Consider the following 24188-nt stretch of genomic DNA (forward strand, 5'->3'; position numbering starts at 1 on the left):
ATGTTGAAGAATTTTCATGAATCTTCTAATGTCTTGGTTATTATTACAGTCAATGGAATCTAGGGACACCATTCCTGATCGAAAAACTTCTTGCAAGACTAGTTATAGTAAGAGAAGAAGCTCGGAATATGATGGGAGGTGGCCTGTTAGATGAGAGAAATGATCGTGGTTTGACTACCCTCCCTGAGGCAAAGGTATCTTTAAACTTGGAAATCCTTATGTGAGATGGTAAACGTGTATTCCATGACTAATTGCAAAATATCAAATGGTCTTTAGTCTATTTGGATTACTTATATATGGTTGTTGAGATGTGATGAAGCGACATCATCAATTTGCTTGTCCGCATATATCTCAGTGTCTATAATATTATTTAGCAATTTGATGTTTAACAACTACATGAACTTTGCCATTTTATCACTATGAGGAGTTAATACATTTAAGGCTTTGTTCTCTTTTCTTCTTATTTATATGAACTCAGATTTGAGTGCCATCCATTATGAGTGCAAAACTGACTATTTTGATTTTCTTGTTTGCTGACCAAATATGATTTGAGTATGTTTTTTTATAATAAAGACCCAAATATATTAAAAATATGAAAGCTCGATACAAAGGCTTGGGAATTTTCTTCCCAAGAAACAAACTTTTAGCTCCCTAGCTACTGTTACGAATAAAGACAGACTCAACTAGCTAATAGAGAAGAATTACATCCAAAATCCAAAATAGATGTCATCGAAGCGTGCAACTCGAGCCTAGAACAATGTTGATGTAGAAAATGATCTCCTCCACAAGAGGGTACTGCCTTCACAACCCGTACTTCAGCAAATACCTCAAGTCTTCACGAAACAATACTTCAACTCTTCAAATATGAACCTTTGCTTTGGAGACTTTGAACTCGACTGAGAATAGAGATGTGTCAAATCAAACCAAAGGAAGTGCCGGCACACAGTAGGATAGAATGGTGATGACAACAAATAAATGATCATTGATGAAGAAGTGTAGCAAAATGGCTATGAAAGAGACCAAGATGTCGCATCAATGATGATGATTAGCTAAATCGACGGGACTCTGCTAACCAAAGCAAAACAATTGGTTGATCTGACAAAATTTGTGGATTGGGCTTGGATGGACACAAATGCAACAAATGCAATGGAAGATATGCCTCAATATACTAGCAGCATAAGATTGGAGACCATTTGCACCTAGCAGAACAGAGCAGAGGGCACCTAGAGGACCACTGCAGCACACAACAAACTAGGGCCACGATTGTGGACTCCAGGCCATGATGAGTGGCTGAGGCCATTAGGCGACTTCCACGATGAGTCTATTGACAGGCTTAGGGTGGATGAGGAGTCGCACGACCGTGCGAGCTCTCCGTGCTTGAAGACGACAGGCCGGGCAGACAAGTCCTTAGATGGGTGGATGGAGGCGGCGGCCACGGAAGATGCCGTGGTAGGAGACACGTGGACGAGGAGGGCCACACGAACGTTCGCTTGACCAGAAAATGCAGTGTTGTGGACGAGTGAGCAATGGCTCGATATGACTACGGGTGGGCATGGATGAGGAATCGCGATGATCCACATGGATGAAGGATGCACGGCCTTGGAGGCGTATAGCACGGACAAATGTCATGATGCGGCGATGGGCCACGTGAGCGGGCCCACGCTTGAGTGGACACGTGATGGGTGATGGCGCCAGAGCGGCTGTGGATGTCGACGACGTACAGATGGATGTCGAAGGACACGGATGGCACACTGCATACAGATGATGTATGGACTTGATACAGATGACCAAAGTCACGGATAGGGAATCTGCCCGACTGGCTGGTCCATGAAGGGCGGACTATGGGCAACACTAATGGCAAGATGCTGAAGATCCATGCGAGGAGGGGAAAAATGGATGAGGACTAGGCTGCCACCGGGAGTCGAGATAGATTCTCTTGCGGGAGCACAACGGGGAGGGTGGTGGCTGGATCTAAACCTAGAGCTTTGGTACATTGTTATGAATAAAGAGACTCAACTGGAAAATAACATTGAGGCCCAATAGAGACTATATATAGAGTACATAGCAGACACAAGAGGAAAACCCTAGACAAGGAGATTACATTAATACCATTGACCACTATACCTTAACAGCTAAAAAGATAGAGTCAGGACCTTCATTCAAACAAGGAGCACATAAGCCGATCCTCATTCTCACATTTGGTTAGTACAATTGGGGCTCCCTCAGAATCTTCTTTTTGATCGCCAGTTCACTCGCGACAATTCCTATTCTATTGAGCTTGACGCTTTGGGTTTTTCTATTAAGGACCAGCAGACGGGGTGTGCGATTCTTTGTTGCAATACTAGCAGGGGACCTCTATACCATTTCTCCATCGCCACCCTACAGTTGTAGCGTTGCCACTTTGTCCACACTCTAGCACCACCGCCTCGGCTATCCCGATCCTTCCACCCTCACAACACTCCACAACCTATCGGTCACCTCTGGTAATAAGCAGCCACAATTCTTAAGTCATGCCTGCCAGCTTAGCAAACACACTGGCTCCCCTTTAGCAGTTCCACTTTTGTCACTATTGCTCCTTGCTTTAATTCAGTGTGAATTATGTAATCTCTGGTGCTCAGTACTTTAGGTTTCAAATATTATCTGGTGTTGCTTGATGATTACTCCCATTTTTGCTAGTCTTTTCTCTTACGCCACAAATCTGATGTGCACCACCATATTGTTGAGCTTATTGCTTATGCCCACATGCAGTTTAGGATCATTCTAAGGTCCTTCCAAGCTGATACAACACTGAATTCGTAAACAATGCCACTATCGCATTCCTATCCAAGACATGACATTGCCTTGCATCTTTCGTGTCCCTACACCTCTCCACAAAATGGCAAAACTAAATGCATGCTCTACACTAATCAACAACATAGTTCACACCCTGCTGCTCCATGCGTCCTTGTCTCCCACCCTATTGGGCTAAAGCCCTCGCTACTGCCATATTCTTACTTAATAGGCGCCCTTCTTCGTCCATAGATCACAACATTCCCTACCACCTCCAGCATCAAAAGCTCCTGGATTACTCCTCTCTTCGTGTGTTCGGCTACCTCTGATATCTGAACCTTAGTGCCATGACACCCCACAAACTCTCTCCTCGCTTGACTCCGTGCGTGTTTCTTGGATACCCCTCCACTCACAAAGGGTATCAGCTGCCTAGACATGTCCACTCAGGCACATTATTGTCTCACACCATGCCATCTTCGATGAGTCTATGTTTCCATTTACTATGGCATCCCTCGGTGGCCTTTGTGTCGTCGTCACTGGATTTTTTGATATAGGGCCTCTCTCCACCAGTCGAAAGCTCTGCCTTCGAGCGTTGAGCGCGCATGCTCTTTTGGCTTGTTCAGTCTACTAGTGAGGTTGAGCATCCGGACCTCCAGGACCCGACGATCATCTATGTCGGCCCTCACCATGTGTCGCTGGGCACCCCTACGTCTACAAATAGGCCTCCTACTAACACTTCACCTACGGGCGAGCCTCCAGCTATCGTAGCCCCTCGTCATCCCCAATTGTCGTGCTACAATGGTGGAGTGCAACACCCTCATCGATAATAACATCCGCTCAGTGCGAATGTCATCATGGGAAAGTGGCCGTACAAGCACAAGTTCCATTGCAAAGGCTCCCTGGCTAGAAACAAGGCACGTTGGGTCATTCGTGGATTCTCCCAGTAGGTCAACGTCAACTATGATGAGACGTTTAGCAAGGTTATCAAAATAGCAATGATTGGCACCGTCCTCAGCCTCGTTGCATCATGTGTGTGGCCCATTCATCAGCTGGACATGAAGACGCCTTCCTCCATGACCAGCTAGAGGAGACCATCAACTCTCAGCAGTCGACAGGCTTTGTCAACCCTACAACATCTGACAACATCTGCCTCCAATAGAAGTCCTTGTATGGGCTCAAAAGACAGCCTAGGGCTTGGAACCCGTGCTTCACCATGTACATCTGTAGCCTTAGCTTCACTGCATCAGCCTGATGCCAGAGATCGTTGTTGGCATTTCTAAACACAATTACCAAGTATTGAGTTTTTAAGTCCATACCCAAGCAACGGCGCCAGAAATGCTTGTTGGTGTTTCTTAGTGCAATCACTAGCATTGGTGTTTCCTAGCAATGGAACCAGAAATGCCGTGACAATATTTTTGAATGCACATGCAGAAATATTCTGCAAGCGCACGAATATATCTTTATAGCATTTCACCCAGAAGTATTCAGGTATCATTCATTTATGTTTTCCCAAAGGAAGGCATGGTGTAAAAGTCTCTAGTAGGGATATGGTCAAGATAACATGACTGTATAATAGACCAAAGTTCATAACAAGGGGTAAGATATGATAAATATTCGATAGTGTGACACACACACTCAAGCCAATCTCAAGGACAAAGATAAAAAGAAAGAATAAAGAATAAAAGAATATACCTAAACTATAGCAGGCTTATCTTGTATAGCTATTCTAAAATGAGCAGATGATCATACAAATACATGAATTTCTAAGGGTAAAGATCCTAAGTTAAGATAGCTTTGGTGACTATAAACTTACTTTAGGCACCGGATTGCAACTGGCCAGCCAGTCGATGTCGGCCTGTAGCTCTATGTCAGTATCCGAATGTGGGGGATTAAGAAGGACGGACAGGGCTATCACCACCTGCCAGCCTACCCCTCAACCAGCAGGATACGAGGCAAACGAAGGTAACTTCTATCATAGACACCATGTCTACGCTATCAGTTACTACTCTAGCGGTGGTCAGGAACTTCTATGTCTTATTAGGAGTCCTCTTACTAGGGCATCCGCCATGGGGACAGGACGACTGAACCCACAAGAATATAATGACCAAAACTAATCTTAAAGTAGAACTCACTAACTCAATTTAGGTCTTGGTCTAAACATGTATGTATGAAAGATTAAGCATAAAGTTTCATATGCTAAATGAATAACATAAGAACTTTGCTCTAATTTCATAACATAACTATATGGATAAAATGAGAACAATAACATAAGGGAGCTCTTCATACTATTCATACCATGTTTGCCCCTAGAGGTTCAAGCTCTCCAATGAAGCTTGCCTTGCTCCAAATACTACTAAAAATTATAAAAGATACAAGTGGAGGGAGAGAACTCTAGTGTGGTGTGTGAGGTATGAGAGGCCTCCCTCGTCTTTTTATAGAACTAGAATGGTCGGTTTGGGTGTAGATAGATTAGGAAACCGCCTTGCACTATCTTTGCATACCGCCATGCAACTGCTAGAGAAGAGAGAGGCCGAGCGGGCTTGGGGGCGGTGCGGGTGCACTAGGGGTGCGGCCACACCCCTATTGTCCTGCCTTGCCACCGCCTTGCACATGTGGGCTCCTGGCTAGTCTTGGGTCTTTGCCACAATGGTGCTTGGCCCAGTTGGATCAGTTGGATGGGCCTTCTTCTATTTCCTTTGCGCGAATCTGCATTACGTTTGTCTGATGGTGCATTTTGACTATAATTCCCTTGTTTTCAACTATAAGTCCTGCAAAATAGTAATTCTCCAATACAAGTGGAACTATGTCAATAGTAAAGGTATATGTGTGTAAAAATATGTAGTTTCCTCCTTTTTGGATCATAGTTGGTGGTTGGATTTTATCGATAAGAACCACCAACAAAATCCCCCAAGCTTACACTTTGCTCGTCCTCGAGCAAAAGCTAAGACGTTGGTTGTTGATCAGGAGTTGCTACTATGCCGATTACATTTCAAAAGTGACATGCCTATAACAAAGTTTTCTTCCTTGATTTGAATGAATTGGCATTCTATCCACCCTTTATTATCTCGTTACCTGTGGGGCTTTTTGGCCTTCTTCAAGTCTTAGGTGGTTGCAAGATAGAACAGTTCACAGAAATGCTTATCATTAGTTCTTTGATCGACTTTCCTTCCGGAGGTTTTTGAAAGTTTTGTAAAATAAATATAAGTTCCTCAAATGATTCTCTCGATCGCTCAATGTATATGAAGATCCTTGCCAAGGCATTTGATGTTTGCCTTTCTTTTCATCCTACCTCTTAAGGCTTTTTGTGGAGTTTTGGGTAGGTATGAAAAGAGGCATACTTGCATCGCATAATGTTGCTAAGTGAAAAACCGGACCTAAGGAGATACAAGTCATACACTTTGATCAAGATTGTGCAAGTGTGTGAAATTTTAAAATCTTCCTAATTCTAAATATTTTTGGTACTCCTTTGAATCATGACTCTCTCTTTTTTAGAGGAATGCCTTTTATTTTAAAGTATGAGCTATCTTATTTCTTTCTTTTTCTTTTCTTTTTTTCTTCTTGATGCTCTTGGGCATGCATTTTTTTCCTCTCATGTTTTTAGTATAGATATTGTCTTTTCTTTTTTTTCTCTTTTTTAGCATAGCCCCTACTTACTTTTGGCGTAACTCACAGTGTTTATTTGGTGGAAATATGAATGGAGTATTTATTTGGTGGACCAAAAAACATGTTTTGCGTAACTCTCAGTGTAACAGTCCACATTTTATTTGTGGGTGTACAGTGAATCTTGATCATGGGTGCATGACGAGAATCTCAACAAGGGTCACAAACAATTTGACAAAGCTCAACATGATAACAAGCAGCATATGACTAAGGTTTTTCATTTGTATCATGTCATATGGCCTTGGTAGGAATTTTAATCATTGAGGAACTTTTAATTTTAGTATTTTGAAAATAAAACTCCAGGATGTCAAGTCTTTCTTAGAACAAAGTCATATCAAATTTCCGTTTGCACCATATCTTATCCCACAACAACTTAGACTACATTAAGCATTTGCAACCCACAAGTTTCAATTTTTTTAGGATGAGACATTTTTAGCTAATAAACTCAAATCTTGGGCAAAAGCTAAGTTATAAACTAGGCACATGTCAAAATATAAGATAAAGCAACTATTCATATGAGCTAACACATTTTTACATCACATGTGGAGTGGAATAACTATCATTGTTATTATTATTATTTTTATTATTATTATTATCATTATTATTTATTATTATTATTGTATTTTTTTAATCAAGGTTTACCAAACAAATTTTTATCTCTGTTGTCATCTCAAAGACTTACCCTCATGAAGTTGATAAATTCCTGCAAGGATTAGTCCATATGATCAACCAAAATCTACACTAGCAGTTTTGATTCAATGATCAAACTAGACACCATGTCTCATTTGATTAAGGTAGGCTAATTAATCTAAGCACCATGCTTAAATTAAAAGGCCTATAGAAGCATGATCATTACATCCAAACTTTAAACTAAGCACCATGCTTAATTTAAAAGATGTATAACCAACACTCCCAAACCAAAACATGTCGGTATAGAGAAAGGAAGCATTAAAGGATAAACAAGAATCATCCAACGGAGGTAAAATATGAAATGGTGAACAAGAGAATTACAAGTTTTGATTTATTCTTATCTTGTTTTATGCAAGGTAACAGAAAGTGGTGAGAGTGCAAGATACATGTTACCTTGTGGGGGTCCTCTCCCAAGCTAGCTCAAAGCCTCTGGTTCAGGATTGTACCCCGTGCATTTTTGGCTTTTCCTACATGGATAGGATATGGTAGATCATGAGTAAAAGATACAAGTGGAGGGAGAGAGAGCCCAAGTGTGGTGTGTGAGGTATGAGAGGCCTCCCTTATCTATTTACAGCACTAGAATGGTCAGTTTAGGTGTAGATAAATTATGAAACCGCCTTGGACCGTCTTTGCATGATGCCATTCAACCGCTAGAGAAGAGAGAGGCTGAGCGAACTTGGGGATGGTGCGGCCGCACCCCTGCTAGCCTGCCTCACCACCACCTTGCGCATGTGGGCTCCTGGCTGGTCCTAGGTCTTTGCCATGGCGGTGCTTGGCTTGGTTGAATCAGTTGGATGGGCCTTCTATTTCCTTTGCGCAAATCTGCATTACGCTTTGTCTGATGGCGCATTTTGACTTTAATTCCCTTGTATTCAACTATAAGTCCTTCAAAATAGTAATTCTCCAATACAAGTGGAACTATGTCAATAGTAAAAGTATATGTGTGTAAAAACATGTAGTTTTCTCCTTTTTGGATCATAGTTGGCGGTTGGATTTTGTCGATAAGCACCGCCAACAATCGCGTTGCGTATCTACCGCTCTACGTCGACAACATAGTCCTCATGGCATTGTCCCATGAGCTACTCTAGCACATCATTGTGCATCTTCACTCAGAGTTCACTATGATAGATCTCCGCGACCTACATTACTTCCTAAGTATTTTTGTGACACGTGACAATTCTAGGCTGTTCTTATCACAGCGTCAGTACGTCGTCGACCTCCCCTAGTGATGGGCACATGCCTATGCAACGCGTGTAGCAAGTTGTGTGGCCCGATCTTCTCGTAGGATCCACGAACTTGATAACTTGTCGCTGCGTGACCTGGTGAAGAGGCAGTGCACCGCGAGGCTGTCCACGTGACGAACTACCGAGACAATCACCCTTCCACGTACTGACGAAACAGCCCACGCCACCACACCCTATAGACGTGAAGGCACGAACTGGGTGAACCGCAGTTTGGCGTTCTACAACTCCCTCAGGAATCGAAAGAACAAGTGTTGCAAGCCTCTCAAGACTCACGCATAAACAAAACTCCACGAGTTTGTGTATTCTGAATTCAGCCAATAAAGATCCAACCTTTCATTGTCTAGTACAAGATCTATATAGAGATAGGCACGTTCAGCTTGGAGTAAATGGCAGCATGTGCATGCACCAGTGGATTTTGTGGCTGGTTCGCGTGTCTTTCAGCTTCTGATAGCAGTTACTAAAATGAACATAACTCTTTATTGGGAAGTCCAAATAATGAGCCGTTTGATGGGCTGGAAAGTAGACTTGAAGACGCTTCCATCCACATATAGAACACCATCTAACTCCTTGTATTCTGTCCATGGTGATGCTTGAAATTCGTGCCATGTATCAGTCATCTAGCTTCTGGTTGCATTTCCATGCAAAGGTGATGAACCACCATTTTATTCTTGCACACCATAGGCTTCTTGGTTCAAATGTCCAGAGGCTTGAATCCATCTTCATCCCATGCTGGTTCATACACTCCATCATTCCTAAGGACATTGGAACAAGAACTCAAAAGGATAGGCTCATTCAACATAAACTGATTATTAAACATAAGGTTAGCGTTCACCTGAGAATGAATTTCCTTCTCCAATTGTTTAGCTCTACTTCTTGTAATTGGACCAGCTATATCAAGTGGAGTTTCATTTGAAGATGAGTGAATGCTAGGAATGTCCTCATTAGCCTCCCCCTCTTGAGAAGGAGTCATCCTCGACTCAGGCTCACCAACAAATGGAAGCAAGTCTTTGACATTGAATGTTGTACTCACATTGGAATATTCAGGTGGCAGCTCAATTTTGTAAGCATTATCATTTATCTTGTGTAAAACCTTGAATGGACCATCACCCCTAGGAGACAACTTACTCTTGCGCTGTTGGGGAAATCGATCCTTGCATAGATGCAACCACACGAGGTCTCCAGGCTGGAATGTAACCTTCTTCTTACCTTTGTTCGCTTGCTTTGCATATTGTGCTGATTTCTTCTCGATATTCCTTATTGTCTCATCATGTAGCTTCTTGAGAAAATCCGATCCCTTTGCTGCATCCAAGTTAACTTGTTCCTGTAATGGTAAAGGCAAAAGATCCATGGGAGTATGCGGTTTAAACCCATAAACAATTTCAAATGGACAAAAGTTTGTTGTGGAATGGACTACCCTGTTATAAGCAAATTCAACATGTGGAAGGCAGTCTTCCCACTGCTTCAAATTCTTTTTCAACACAACACGCAACATGGTGGACAAGGTACGATTAACAACTTCAGTTTGCCCATCGGTTTGCGGATGACAAGTGGTGGAAAATAACAACTTCGTACCAAGTTTAGCCCATAATGTCTTCCAAAAATAGCTTAGAAATTTTGTATCCCGGTCTGAAACAATAGTCCTTGGTACTCCATGTAAACGAACGATCTCCCTGAAAAGCAAATCAACAACGTGTGAAGCATCGTTGTTCTTATGACATGGAATAAAATGTGCCATTTTAGAGAATCGGTCAACAACAACAAAGATAGAATCCCTCCCCCTCTGAGACCGAGGTAACCCCAAAATAAAATCCATGGATATATCTTCCCAAGGTACATTTGGAACTGGTAATGGAGTATAAAGACCATGGGGATTAAGGCAGGACTTAGCTTTCAAGCAGATTATGCAGCGTGCAACATGTCGCTGGACATCACGTCGCATATGTGGCCAAAAGAAATGATCGGAGAGCATGTCCAATGTATTTTTGACACCAAAATGACCAGCTAAGCCACCAGCATGTGCTTCCTGCAAAAGAACTTGACGAATCGAGCAGGCTGGAATGCATAGTTTGTTAGTCCGAAATAAAAAACCATCATGCACATAATACTTGTCCCAGCCTTTTCCAGCAATGCAATGAGAGAAAGGTTCTTTAAAATCAGAATCAGCTGCATAGAGTGTTTTAATGGATTCCAAACCAAGCACTTTTGTATCTAATTGTGTAACCAAACCACATCTCCATGATAAGGCATTGGCAACAATGTTATCTTTTCCACGCTTATGTTTTACAACATAGGGAAATGTTTCAATGAACTCAATCCATTTAGCATGTCTACGGTTCAGTTTGCCTTGACTTTTTAGATATTTCAAAGCTTCATGATCAGAATGGATGACAAATTCTTTAGGTAACAAATAATGTTGCCAAACTTCCAAAACTCAAACTAAGGCATAAAGCTCTTTATCATAGACAGAATAATTCAGATGTGGACCATTCAACTTTTCAGAAAAGTAGGCAACAGGTTTACCTTCTTGAAGTTGTACACCTCCTATGCCAATACCACTTGCATCACATTTGATCTCAAATGTCTTACCAAAATCAGGAAGTTGTAGCAGCGGTGCTTCACAAAGCTTTGTTTTCAGCTCATTGAAGGCTTGGTCTTGTTCATCACCCCACTTGAATGGAACATCCTTCTTTGTCAAATTGTTGAGGGGTGCAGCGATGGTGCTGAAATCTTTAACAAAACACCTGTAAAAACCTGCAAGACCATGAAAACTTCGAACTTGACTCACATTTGTAGGTGTAGGCCAATCCTTTATTGCTTTAATCTTTTCTTCATCAACTTGAATTCCATCTGCAGAAACAACAAATCCAAGAAAAACAACATGGTCTATGCAAAATGTTCATTTAGCAATGTTTCCATACAATTTGTCAGCTCTCAAAATAGTAAGAACTTGATGGATATGATCAAGGTGTTCATCAAATGATCTGCTATAGATCAGGATATCATCAAAATAAACAACAATAAATTTGCCAATGAAAGCTCTTAACACATGATTCATCAAATGCATAAAAGTTGAAGGAGCATTTGTCAAACCAAAGGGCATCACAAGCCATTCATAGAGACCAAATTTAGTTTTAAATGCTGTTTTCCATTCATCACCTATTTTCATTCGAATTTGATGATAACCACTATGTAAATCAATCTTGATGAAAATAATTGAACCACTCAACTCATCTAACATGTCATCAAGCCTTAGAATAGGGTGACGATATCGAATAGTTATAGCATTGATAGCATGACAATCAACACACATACGCCAAGAACCATCTTTCTTTGGAACTAACAAAATAGGAACATCACATGGTGATAAGGATTCACGAACATACCCTTTGTCCAAAAGCTCTTTTACCTGTTGCTGAATTTCCTTTGTTTCTTTGAGGTTTGTGCGGTATGCTGGACGGTTGGGAAGAGAAGCACCAGGGACCAAGTCAATTTGATGCTCAATGCCGCGAAGTGGGGGAAGTCCAGCTGGTAGCTCATCAGGAAAAACATCCTCAAAGTCCTGTAACAAATCAAGAACAACACTAGGCAACGAGCAAGGTAAGTCGTTAGTGGAAAGTAAAACCTCCTTGTACAACAGTACAAAGAATGGGGCTGTAGTGTTTATCACATCTCTCAAATCACTCCTGCTCACAAATAAGCACTCAGTTTGGTGTGGCTGTTTTACAGTTGAATGAGGCGTTATGTGGCTGGATGCTTTAGAACTATCTTCCTTACTAGTGTTGTGGGTCTCACTCAGTTTTCTTTTTTCAGATTCCTCTCTTTTCATGCGAGCCACATCTAAAACATGTATCTCCTCTGGAGATAATGGAACAAGAACCACCTTCTTGTCATTGGCAATGAAAGTGTATTTGTTAGACCGTCCAAAATGCACCGAATCCACATCAAATTGCCAGGGCCGACCAAGCAGCAAATGGCATGCTTGCATGGGGACAATATCACAATCAACCTCTCCATGATAATCACCAATGGAAAATGACAAACGAATCATGGCTAAAACCTTAACTGTCCTAGAATTATTCAACCATTGCATATGGTACGAATGTGGATGGCGACGTGGCTGCAAACCAAGCTTCTCAACAAGCAAAGCACTAACAATATTATTGCAGCTCCCACCATCTATGAAGAAACGGCACACTTGTCCTTTCACTTTGCATCGGGATTGAAACAAATTATGGCGTTGTCCTTGTTCAGCAGCAACAAACTAAGTGGAAAGAACTCTCCTAACCACCAAAGAGGAGATGGTGTATTCATTGTAGAAGGCTCCAAATCAGGAAAATTAGCAAGCAACTCATCAAAATCAGCACTAGTAATCTCGTCAGAAGATGGAGAAATAATATCTTGTAGCATGTTATTGTGAGCAAAAGTTGGAATAGGTTGAATGGCTAAACAATTCAGACCTAGCTCAAATGTACCATCCTCAGCTGAATACTCACAAGTATCAAGATTTAGATCTGCAAATACATTGTTAAACTCTTCATCCTCTTCACTTTGAGAATCATAAGAACCATCAGCAAGTGCAATAATGGTACGCCGATTGGGACATTCAGCTTGCTTATGTCCATGACCACCACACTTAAAACACTCAATCTTGCTTGTCTTCCGTTGGGCTGCTATAACAGAGGAGCTGGACTGATTGGAATTTACAGCTTTGCCTCTTGAATCAAAATGTTTGGCAGACGTTGAAATTGAACGAGAAGTTGCACGAGATGAAGGTGTGTGCACCTCTGACCCGTGCTGCTGTGAATGGCGCCATGGAGTAGAACTATGAGGAGCTAAAAATAAAGCACGGTTCTTATAAGATTCAGCAAGCTGCCGTTCTACCCTTTTTGCAAAATGTAGCAATTCATCCATAGTGTTGTAATTAGTCATGTCCACCTTGTCTGCGATTGGTTTATTAAGACCAACCAGAAATCGAGCCATCATTGATTCCTCATCTTCAGTGATACCAGTACGAAGTAGACACATTTCCATGTCCTAAAAATATTCATCCACACTACGATGACCTTGGACAAGACGTTTCAGCCTCAAATGTAGCTCACGAGAATAATGGGCAGGAATAAATCTCCACCTCATTTCTCGTTTCATGTCATCCCAAGTAATACGATCATGTCCAACACGGCGGAAATCAGCACACACTTGATTCCACCAAGTGATTGCATAACCTGTGAACTCAATTGCAGCAAGCTTTGCTTTCTTGACAGGAGGGTAAGTATAGAAATCGAAGATCTGATCAACCTTGGTCTCCCACTCAAAATAATCATCAGCACTTTCCTTTCCGTTAAATTTTGGAATAGACACTTTCACTTTGCTTAAACCATCATCATCACGACGATGATGGCGGTCACGATAACCATGATGGACACCATGCCGATGATCATCCATGTCGGACAACATATCATCATCACCATCATAATCTCTACCTCCAACTAGAACGCGCCGAGCACGACCAAAACCATGGCCAAACCCACCACGTCCATGTCCATGACCAGCGGCACGACGTGGTGCCTCGTTATCCTCATTGTCATCATCCTCATTTGGTGGTGGTTCTCTATGAGGCATGTTCAATTGGAGAGTTTGTAGTTGTTGCGTCAAATCATTCATTTGTGTACGCAGCTCCTGGAATTCCTCCACCGAAACAGCGGCACCATCTCCACGTCCTGCCATATTAGTAGAGGGGGAAAAAGGACAATATATATGTGGAATATATGTGGAATCACTCCCTCACCACTTGCGGAACAAGTTCTTTCTCTTCCTGGAAAGGGCAAGAACCGAGGCTGCAATCTGTAGTGGAAGAGTGAAGAGACTACGGTGCAACAGCTCACGGTGCTTTTAAGTGGAGCTTGGTGGGGTAATATGTAAATGGAATGCGCTGAAATGTAGTAATGCAAAACCGAATAATAATCCAAGAACTCAAGTCTAAGTTGCTGAATATAAAGGAAAAGATGCTCAAAGAAAGGAACAAGATGTAGGAAGTGGATAGATGAACACCAATTGCACCAACTGAAACTTGTTGCTGCCCAAACCCCTTTGTGGTGTGCTGAACACAATTCTCTTTTATTTCTGTTCTTTCCCTTTTTTTTGAACAAGAACTCATTGTTTTCAGTCCTTCTTTTGACCCATATACATCTTTTCTTTTAACCTTTGTGACAAACGCAGCACAACTTTCAACTAAAGGGGCACATAAGGATCAACTAAGATGGACGGCGCAGCACAAAAACAAGAAACTCGGGTGGGGAATTTGTGGCGGGTAGAAAACAAGGGTGGAACGGGTGGGGTTTTTTTTATTTATATATATGCAGCAAGCAATGACGATCAGAAGAAGGGTGGGATGGGTGGGTACAAGCAGCAAGTGATTTGATGATTAGAACAATGATAACAACTAGAATGATGTGGAAAAGAAAAATTCAGCAACTAGACAAATCTTAAAGGATTAAAACTCGATAAAGCAAACTACAAAATCAGTAGCACGTATGAATTTGGGCTGTAGGTTTTCTTTTTTGGCTATTAGTGGACAGTAGGTATATAAACTCTATCCTACCAAAAACAAGAACAATCCTAACGAGTAAACGGAGGCTCTGGTACCAGATGATGGGCACACGCCTATGCAACGCATGTAGCAAGTTGTGTGCCCCGATCTTCTCGTAGGATCCGTGAACTTGATAACTTGTCGCTGTGTGACCTGGTGAAGAGGCAGTGCACCGCGAGGCTGTCCACGCGATGAACTACTGAGACAATCACCCTTCCACATACCGACGAAACAGCCCACGCAATCATGCCCTATAGATGTGAAGGCACGAACTGGGTGAACCGCAGTTCGGCGTTCTACAACTCCCTCAGGAAACGAAAGAACAAGTGTTGCAAGCCTCTCAAGACTCACGCATAAACAAACCTCCATGAGTTTGTGTATTCTGAATTCAGCCAATCAAGATCCAACCTTTCATTGTCTAGTACAAGATCTATATAGAGATAGGGACGTTTAGCTTGGAGTAAATGGTAGCATGCGCATGCACCAGTGGATTTCGTGGCTGGTTCGCGCGTCTTTCAGCTTCTGATAGCAGTTACTAAAATGAACATAACTCTTTATTGGGAAGTCCAAATAATGAGCCGTTTGATGGGCTAGAAAGTAGACTTGAAGACGCTTCCATCCACATATAGAACACTGTCTAACTCCTTGTATTATGTCCGTGGTGATGCTTGGAATTCGTACCATGTATCAGTCATCTAGCTTCTGGTTGCATTTCCATGCAAAGGTGATGAACCACCATTTTATTCTTGCACACCATAGGCTTCTTGGTTCAAATGTCCAGAGGCTTGAATCCATCTTCATCCCATGCTGGTTCATACACTCCATCATTCCTAAGGACATTGGAACAAGAACTCAAAAGCATAGGCTCATTCAACATAAACTGATTATTAAACATAAGGTTAGCGTTCACCTGAGAATGAATTTCCTTCTCCAATTGTTTAGCTCTACTTCTTGTAATTGGACCAGCTATATCAAGTGGAGTTTCATTTGAAGATGAGTGAATGCTAGGAATGTCCTCATTACCTAGCGTGCTAGCATGTTGGAATGCCACCCCACTGCCACATCGTTGGATGCGCGGACTAAGCTATCTGCCATCGCTGATGCCCTAGTTGCTGACCCCTCACTGTATCGGAGCCTCGCTGGTGCTCTCCAATACCTCACTCTGATGTGGCCTAACTTGGCTTATGCTCTTTAGTAGGTCTGCTTGTTCATGCATGATCCGTGTGAGCTTCACCTCACCCTAGTCAAGCGTATCCTACTATACATCAAGTGCTCACTCTTCGCCGAGCTCTACCTAGGCACTGGCATCATCGACCAGATCACTGCCTACTCTGATGTAGACTAGCAGGCTGCCTCGACACACGTCAATTCACCTCCGGCTTGTGCATCTTTCTCGGCAACAATCTGATGTCTTGGTCCTCCAAACATCAAACCACGCTCTCTCGCTCTAGTGTTGAGGGGGAGTACTGCGTCGTTGCACATGTCGTGGTTGGGTGCTGTTGGCTATGCCAACTCCATGAGGTGCACATCTCGATTCCTTTGGTGATGGTTGTCTATTGCGACAATGTTAGTGTTGTCTACATGATAGCCGGGGTCAACCACTGTCACACAATGCATATTGAGGTCAACATTCACTTCATTTGTGAGAGTGCGTCATGTACCCTCGGTGCACCAGTTAGCAGACATCATGACCAAGGGTCTTCTTGTACAATTGTTTATTAACTTTCAGACCAGTATATGCTTTCGTGATCCTACCGCTATGAATGTGGGTGGCTATTAGGATAATTGTATAACCTAGCTTCTTGTACCACAAGTGGTACTCTACCTATACATGGCTATATATGTGAAAGGCACCCCCACAATGGGTGTGTGGTGATTCCCCCTATACCTTTCTACAGAAACAAGCAGTGCGGAGCTGAACTCCAACTGCTTCCATCAACACCTCCATGCCTTGATTTACCTCCTGAGAGAATATAACTCTAGGTGTAATACCAATCTTTGAGAAGCATCATGGAAGCTTGGATTTGGTGACCAAGTACTCAACATATTGCTCTTCGAACGTGTAAAACTTATCTAATTGGACCAACAAATACAAGAAGAGGACGAAGAGCTCAAATCTATGTGAGATAATTTGCTGCTCCCCCTCTCTTTGCTTTTGCTGCAGCAGCAGGGTTGGCACTAGGGCAATAGGCCATCACCTCTTAGTACCCGATCCTACACTAGATAAGTAGTGGTATACATCAGCCATGGTAGTTGTTGAGGCTGATCTCAGCAATTATTGATAGTATATGTAGTAGGTGCACTAGTGTACCATGTAGAGGTACTAGTATTGTGTATATAAGACTAGGAAATGCAATGAAGCAAATTAGTTCAGAGCAGCAAACATTCAGAGTTTTGGACTTGTGTACTGTTGTGCTCATGTGCTCTGTTCTCACCCCTTGTTCTACCTCTAGCCATGGTGTGTGAGTGTGTTGGTGAATTGATTACTCACCTGCTGTGCCAACAGGTGGTATTAGAGCCAGGTGTTGATCATGGGTGATGGCACAACATGACGAAACATGGACGACACACGGTGGTGGAGATAGGAATCCGCCACGGCAGTCTTGTTTGTCTGTGTGCTAGGAGATTGCCGTGTAGAGGACCATGTAGGAGCTTGGTGGGTCCAACTGGTCATTCCTCACCCGCACCAACTATGACAAGTGGGCAGTGCACATGAAAGTCAAGATCAGAGCGTGGAAGCTCTGAGGGGCCATCGAGGAGGGCGCTACAGATGAGGAGGAAAACTATGTGGCAATGGAGGCCATCCTCTCCTCCATGCCTCACGAGTACATGGAGTCCCTCAGCACCAAGGACTCCGCCAAGGCTACCAAGGATGCCCTCAAGGCATGCGGGTTGGGTCTAATTGCGCAAAGAAGGCGAAGGCACAACAACTACAATAGGAGTATGAGGCATTGACGTTCCATGATGGTGATGTAGTGGAGGACTTGGCGCTCTGACTACAATCCCTCGTTGCTCAGCTAGCGACACTAGGCATCACCATCACCGATGAGGAGGCGGTTGCCAAGTACCTGTGGGTCATGCCTACCAAGTATGCACAGATCTCACTCTATTGAGATGCTGATTGACCTAGCTACACTCTCCCTCAAGGATGCGACAGGGATCTTGAAGGCGGTGGAGGACCGCGTGGAGATGGCAACAACAATGGCTGACGGCAAGCTACTATTGACCTAGTGGGTGGCTCGGATGAGGGAGGGGTGGTCCGAGGAAGGCTCCTCTAGCCGCGGCAGCGATGGTAAGTGTTGCGGCAAGGCACCACAAAGGAAGAAGGACGGTGATCTAGCCGACAAGGAAACTTGTTGGCGCTGTGGGAAAACAGGGCACTGGGCCCAGGATTGCAAGAATCCCATGATGGAGAAGGAGGAGGCGCACCTTGTGTAGGTGGATGATGAGGAGCCTACTGTTAAATACTTCTTAATGACTATTGGAGGATTCCATAAGCCCATAGAACTAACGCGTAGCACTTCGCTCGGTGATTACTGAGTGTCAAATTTATATTTTTTTCCACAGGAAGATGGAAGGCTAGAATTTATATAGGACTAGGATTTGCTAAAGGTAGGTCTTAAGTTGATCCTAGGTAGGTGAACAATAGTGAAGGATGGGTGTGAACTACCTAAACTAACTACTAAATACAAGCTAACCAGAGATAGCTAGGTGAGAGAGCGAGCGATAATCTTTCTAGTAACTAAGGGTAAACAAATAACTAGGAGAAATGCGATAGTACTTCGGGGCACAACCCACCTACCAACTAGGAGAGTTAAATAGACAAGGTCTGCCACGAGCCCTATGATTTAATAACTAGACCTATCATGGTGGAATACAGAGGATGGACAAGGCTATCACCACTTGCCACCTACCATAATCTATCTAGAGGCCTAGCCATATCCATAGGTAATCTATAGCCTAAGCACCATGCTTAATCTATAAGCTTACTATTTTGATCCAAGCTTTGATGAAATCTGATCAAAGCACCCTTACCAGATGGTGGAACCGGTAGTAATGAAAGCCCGGCCCTTGGATGCACCGACTTTGCATCCAAGGGCGTGGCTCGCTCCTCCATGGCATTTGTGAAGGCAGCACATGGTGAATCTTGGCTGGTAAGTCGCTTGGAGAAGCTCCATGTCTATGAGAATGAGCCCATGGATCCATGGCCTCTCTATCGTGAAAATCAGTTGAAAGCGACTTAGATCAACGCTTCCTATTGGCTATGGAAGAGCTCCCACGGATCGGTGACAAGGCAATGTGCCCAGTTGGCACCAGCTGGGGCCAAGCAGCGACTAGGTGGTGCTGGGCTGCACTGGCCTGTGGGCCCAAGTGGCCCTACCACGTCTACTTGCTTCCTTGGTCCATGTTTGTCACTATTTTAGCCAAAATTTGCCATATTTCCTGCATACAAATAATTCTACAAGCACAAGTGGAACTAGGTGAAATTTAAACATAATTCATCACATGTAATGATGATTTACCTCACTTTACCATGCTTTTGGGTGGAATGTTGATGGTCAAAATAGGTGTTAGTGATCGTCAACACCTACCCTCCTAATAGCGGAGTTCTACGCGCTGAACGATGTCGAGGCAGAGCCGATGTTGAGGGAGGAGCTAAGGACTGTGGAGATGGGTAAGCAGAGCATCCTCCTAGACAAGTCGCATGCCCAAGTCTAGCTCGGACACATGGGTGGCGGCGTGGAATAGAGATGGTACCTAGACTCTAGTGCCAGCAACCACATGACTGGCTCTAGGGAGGCAAGTTGGAAGGCAGCGTGACTGGCTCGGTCAAGTTGGGTGATGGGTCGAAGGTGAAGATCCATGGCCATGGCACCGTCATCTTGATGGTCAAAATAGTGTTAATGACCGTCAACAAGCTCCCCTGAGCTACCCCTTTGCTGTCCTCAGCAAAGATGCGGGTTTAGCATGTAATAGGTTGTTGGATCAGGAGTTGCTACTATGTAATGCCCTGCAAAGACTTGTGTACAAACAAATACTATCTCTTGAGTTGAACATGTTAGCACTTAGAAATTTCACCATCAGTCTTAGCAACATGGAGCTTATGGCCTTCACCTTGATACAAGCAGTTGCAAGAATGTGTAGCTAGATAGATACTTTTTGCGTACTTTGATTTAGCTCAAACTTCCTAGAGGTTTTCACATGATTTGAAAAGAAATCTTGCCTAAGTTCCTCTGATGGTACACTCAAGTCACTCAATGGTGTTTGAAATCCTCACCAAGGCCATGAATTTTATCCTTAATTTCTATCCTAAAGCTTATGTGGAGCTCAAGGTAGGCGTAAAAGCATAGCTTACTTGAATTGAATCTATTGCTAAGTCAAACACTTGGATCACAAGGAGCAACAAGTCATACAAATTGATCAAGATGTGCATGTGTGTGGTATATTGGGTGGAAGTGGTACTCCTTTGAGAAGTTTCCCTTCTCTAGCTTCTTTTTGAGAGGGCATGGCTACTTTCTTTTTTTTCACTCTCTTTCTTCTTCTTCTTTTTTGAGCACTAGAGCTTTTTGCTCTTTTATTCTCTCTCATCTTTTTTCTATAGCCCAGGCCTCTCTTTTGATGTAAGATAGCATAGAGAGGTAACTTTGATTCTCATAGAGCAAATAATAAATGGAATGCATATGTGCATGCGTATCCCCAGTGTAGGAATAGCATAAACATGTGGGTGTACGTGATCTTGATCAAAAAGCATGAAAAGTTTCTCTACTCAGATCAACAAGGTTTGAAAAAACTCAAAACAAACAAGCAGGTTTTACGGTGGCTTTATCATGTATGAGTGGATATTTATTTGGCTCTGGTAGGAATTTATCACCATTGAGGAACTTCTAGCAAGAGAGCTTAGCATTTTGCAAAACTAAACTCTAGGTTGTTTTTACCATTCCTCAGATAGGTTTAAAGATTTACTCTAATCATGGCATACAACATATCTCACAAAAAGCCCATTCTTGGTTCTAGCATTTGCAACCCACGAAAGCAGTCAACTTAAGATGAACTCTAAGTTTATCATGCTCAAACCTTAAGAAGTATAAAGTTATATTACAAGCTTTTGCAAAGTATCATAGAGAAACTATTCATCATCTCCAAATAATTTATCATCATTTTATTAGAGCAGAGTTTCTCTTGAAATAATTTAAAGGCACTCCTCTCTACATTCTATGATCATGAATATTGAAATTTAAAGCAAACATGAATGTAAAGAGAGGGTTTAAGATTTTCATACCTAAGCGGGGAGAGACGTCTCCCCCAAGCTTGCCTTTTGCATAGGTTGGAATGTCTTCTGGTGGCTCTTTTGATTCATTTCTTTGTTGACTAACTAATACTACTAAAATGCATAAATAAATAGCTAAACCTATAACTACTAGATAACTTATTCAACAGGGATGCTACTGAATTTTATTCATTATTATTAAATATATATATATATATATATATATATTATATATCTTGCTCTAAATGCATATCTATCCTGTCAGGCATTGGCTACTATAGAACTTTATTTATTAACATAGAGTAGCTAAATGCAACTAACCTATCATGCAATGTAAAGCAAATTTATTGGAAATGAAATGCAACTAACGAAATGCGGTAAATAAATGCAAGGAATAGAAAACTTACCTTTTTGCGGGCTCAAGGTCATTCGTCCTTGGGCAGAGGTGTTTCCTCTTGTTCCACCTCGGAGGCCTTGTCAGGTTCAGGGGATGACAAGTTTGAGGATGGATCTTTCTTTTTACGCCATCTCTTTCTATTCTTCTTCTTCTTGATAGGATTCTCTAGCTCTTCAATCGGCTTTGGTTTCTTCATCTTGATTCTCTTCGGATGCTTCTTCTTTTCCTATTTCTCATCAAAGAGGGGTTGTCCTTAGGCAAAAGGAAATATTTCTTTTCTTCCAGCAAAGTGGAATTGGATTTGCCTAGAAGCCACATATATGAAAGCATTTGCTGTATTAAGGAAAGGACGACCAAGAATTAAAGGTGTATCCTCGACATTACCCATGTCTAAGATCATAAAATCTATAGGAATATAGGCACTCCTAACTTTAACTAATAAATCAATGGCTACTCCCTCGAGATAATGGGTAGATTGATCAGCTAACTGCACGTAAACTGTGGTTGATGCTAGGGGAGTATAAAACAACTTATCATAAGTTTCCTTAGACATGATGTTAATACTAGACCGAAGATCACAAATGGCATTATGAAAAGTGTGGGGGCCTATGGAGCAAGTAATGAATGGGTTCCCAGGATCACCTTTCTTAATAGGAAATCCCCAACCATTCTCAAACAAGTCATACCTTGCCGTGACAAGGTTGGCTGTCTCCATGGTTCCCTCAGGTTTGCCAGGAATTCTATCTTTTTCATAGAATGGGATAGCAACAACAATTTGAGATAATTGGATTTCTATCATCTTATTAAAACTAAGTTAATTCTTTAAGACATAAGAAAATTCATCCAATTTAGCATTTATATTTTCCAACATCTTGTCATGAGCATGTAGCTTCTTATTTATACTATCAGTCATTCTACCATTGCTATAAACAAGATCTTTCAAGAAAGCATAACTATTATTACCTTGATTATTCAAACAAGCAAAAGAGTAATAATTGTTACCTCCCTGGTTGTTGGAGCACTGATTCTAGCCTTGATGTTGTGGATAGAACCCGTTGTTGGTGTTTACAAAGTTGAGGTCCTCTTGGGTTTCTGTCGGCACAAAATTTCATCCCGTGCCAAGGGCACACGAGCAAGCCAGAAGGGTCTGCTCGATGGAGCTGTAGATCCACCTGGCTTTAATGCAGGGGTGGTCGATCCTGCGCACTCCTCCCGAGACGTGCGAATCAATTTGACCCTGCAATTAACAAGGAGAGAAAGCTAATCAGTAATTTAAGGCGGGACATGCCGGTGTTGCCAGACAGTCCCGAATGTGTGGCTCTGAGAGCCGATGTGGAAGGAGATCGACTAAATAGCCGATTCCAGCATACTCATAAGAATAAATCAGTTAAAACTCATGGAATTATGGAAGAAAAATCGGTTGTAATTCAGGATGAATATCGTTAAAACAAATACTGGTCAATGGCAATAGGATGTCAACAATAATCAGTTTATGCTAAGCCAATGACTGCAGGTAATCGAATCCCCTTTTTATATAAAAGAAATAGCTCATTATCATTTAACCATTTAATAGAGATAAGCCTAATGAACATATTAGATCTCATCTATCATTATAACCAGTGGGGCATGAGGCAAAATCATGTAGGCCATAGAAACAGCGATAAACTCGATGACCCTAACTTATTACTAATATCAGTGGAGCATGAGGCAGAATCATGCAGGTCATAATACAATAATAAGATCATGGGGCTAACACATCTTTCAACCTATCTTTACTCCAACGGTCTCATGATGTGAACTGTATGTGAAAGCACTCGATATCGGCTAAAATAGCCGATTTAGGCATAGCGCAAAGTTAAAGTCATGCCCTATCAGGAACAGATCTACCAGATAACGATCCCCACTCCACGGTGCTAATAGTGGGGTGTGAGGCAGAATCACATAGGTCATGATAACGGGCCATGGAACGGTTCTCATTAGCCAATAGATATATTCAAGACCAGACATGCCTTAACCGCACACTATGCGCGATCAAGATTGACATAAAACAACCGATAAAACACAACTCATCGTTTAAAGTGCAGATTAGATCAATTTAGATTAATAAACGATGGGCTAAACAAGATATAAGGCCGATCTAGATCAATCCCAATCAGGCGAAGTGATATTGTTGTAATTAAAAAATCAATGAAAGCAATAAGCAACATCGGTAACTTAATGAATCTACCCGAAGGACGCCACCCTTAGATAGAGCCAATAACTTGACCTTAATCTAGTTCGAGCAGTGGAGGTCGACCGGATCGATGCAGCCATACATGAACTAAATAAGAGTCGATAACTAGCTTATACCAGAGTTGTAGTGGAGGTCGACCGGATCGATGCAGCCGTACGAACAGAAGTATAAGCCATGATGATACTTACAGACAAGCCAGAGGTCGGCTAGCCCGATGCAGCCCTGCTCGTTGAAGAACTCGCCGAGATCTACTCTACTCCTACTCCTAAGGGGTGGTCGGAGCCAAAAAAAGTAAATGACTTGTATTTGATTGATTGTGTGTCCTTTACAATAGCCGGGGT

The 24188-nt window shown here is 42.4% G+C and overlaps 1 protein-coding gene and 1 pseudogene across 1 annotated transcript; one reads left to right on the forward strand and one right to left on the reverse strand.

The window, feature by feature from the left end:
• LOC136480057 (protein PEP-RELATED DEVELOPMENT ARRESTED 1 homolog, chloroplastic-like) overlaps nucleotides 1–24188 on the forward strand; it is a 139205-nt pseudogene that overhangs the window by 90508 nt on the left and 24509 nt on the right.
• LOC136484405 (uncharacterized) lies at nucleotides 9055–9711 on the reverse strand. The gene has a single exon (XM_066481621.1). The coding sequence runs from the start codon at nucleotides 9709–9711 to the stop codon at nucleotides 9055–9057; it is 657 nt and encodes a 218-aa protein (XP_066337718.1).

Source organism: Miscanthus floridulus, chromosome 9 (genome assembly GCF_019320115.1).
Source record: "Miscanthus floridulus cultivar M001 chromosome 9, ASM1932011v1, whole genome shotgun sequence".
NCBI classification, from domain to species: domain Eukaryota; kingdom Viridiplantae; phylum Streptophyta; class Magnoliopsida; order Poales; family Poaceae; genus Miscanthus; species Miscanthus floridulus.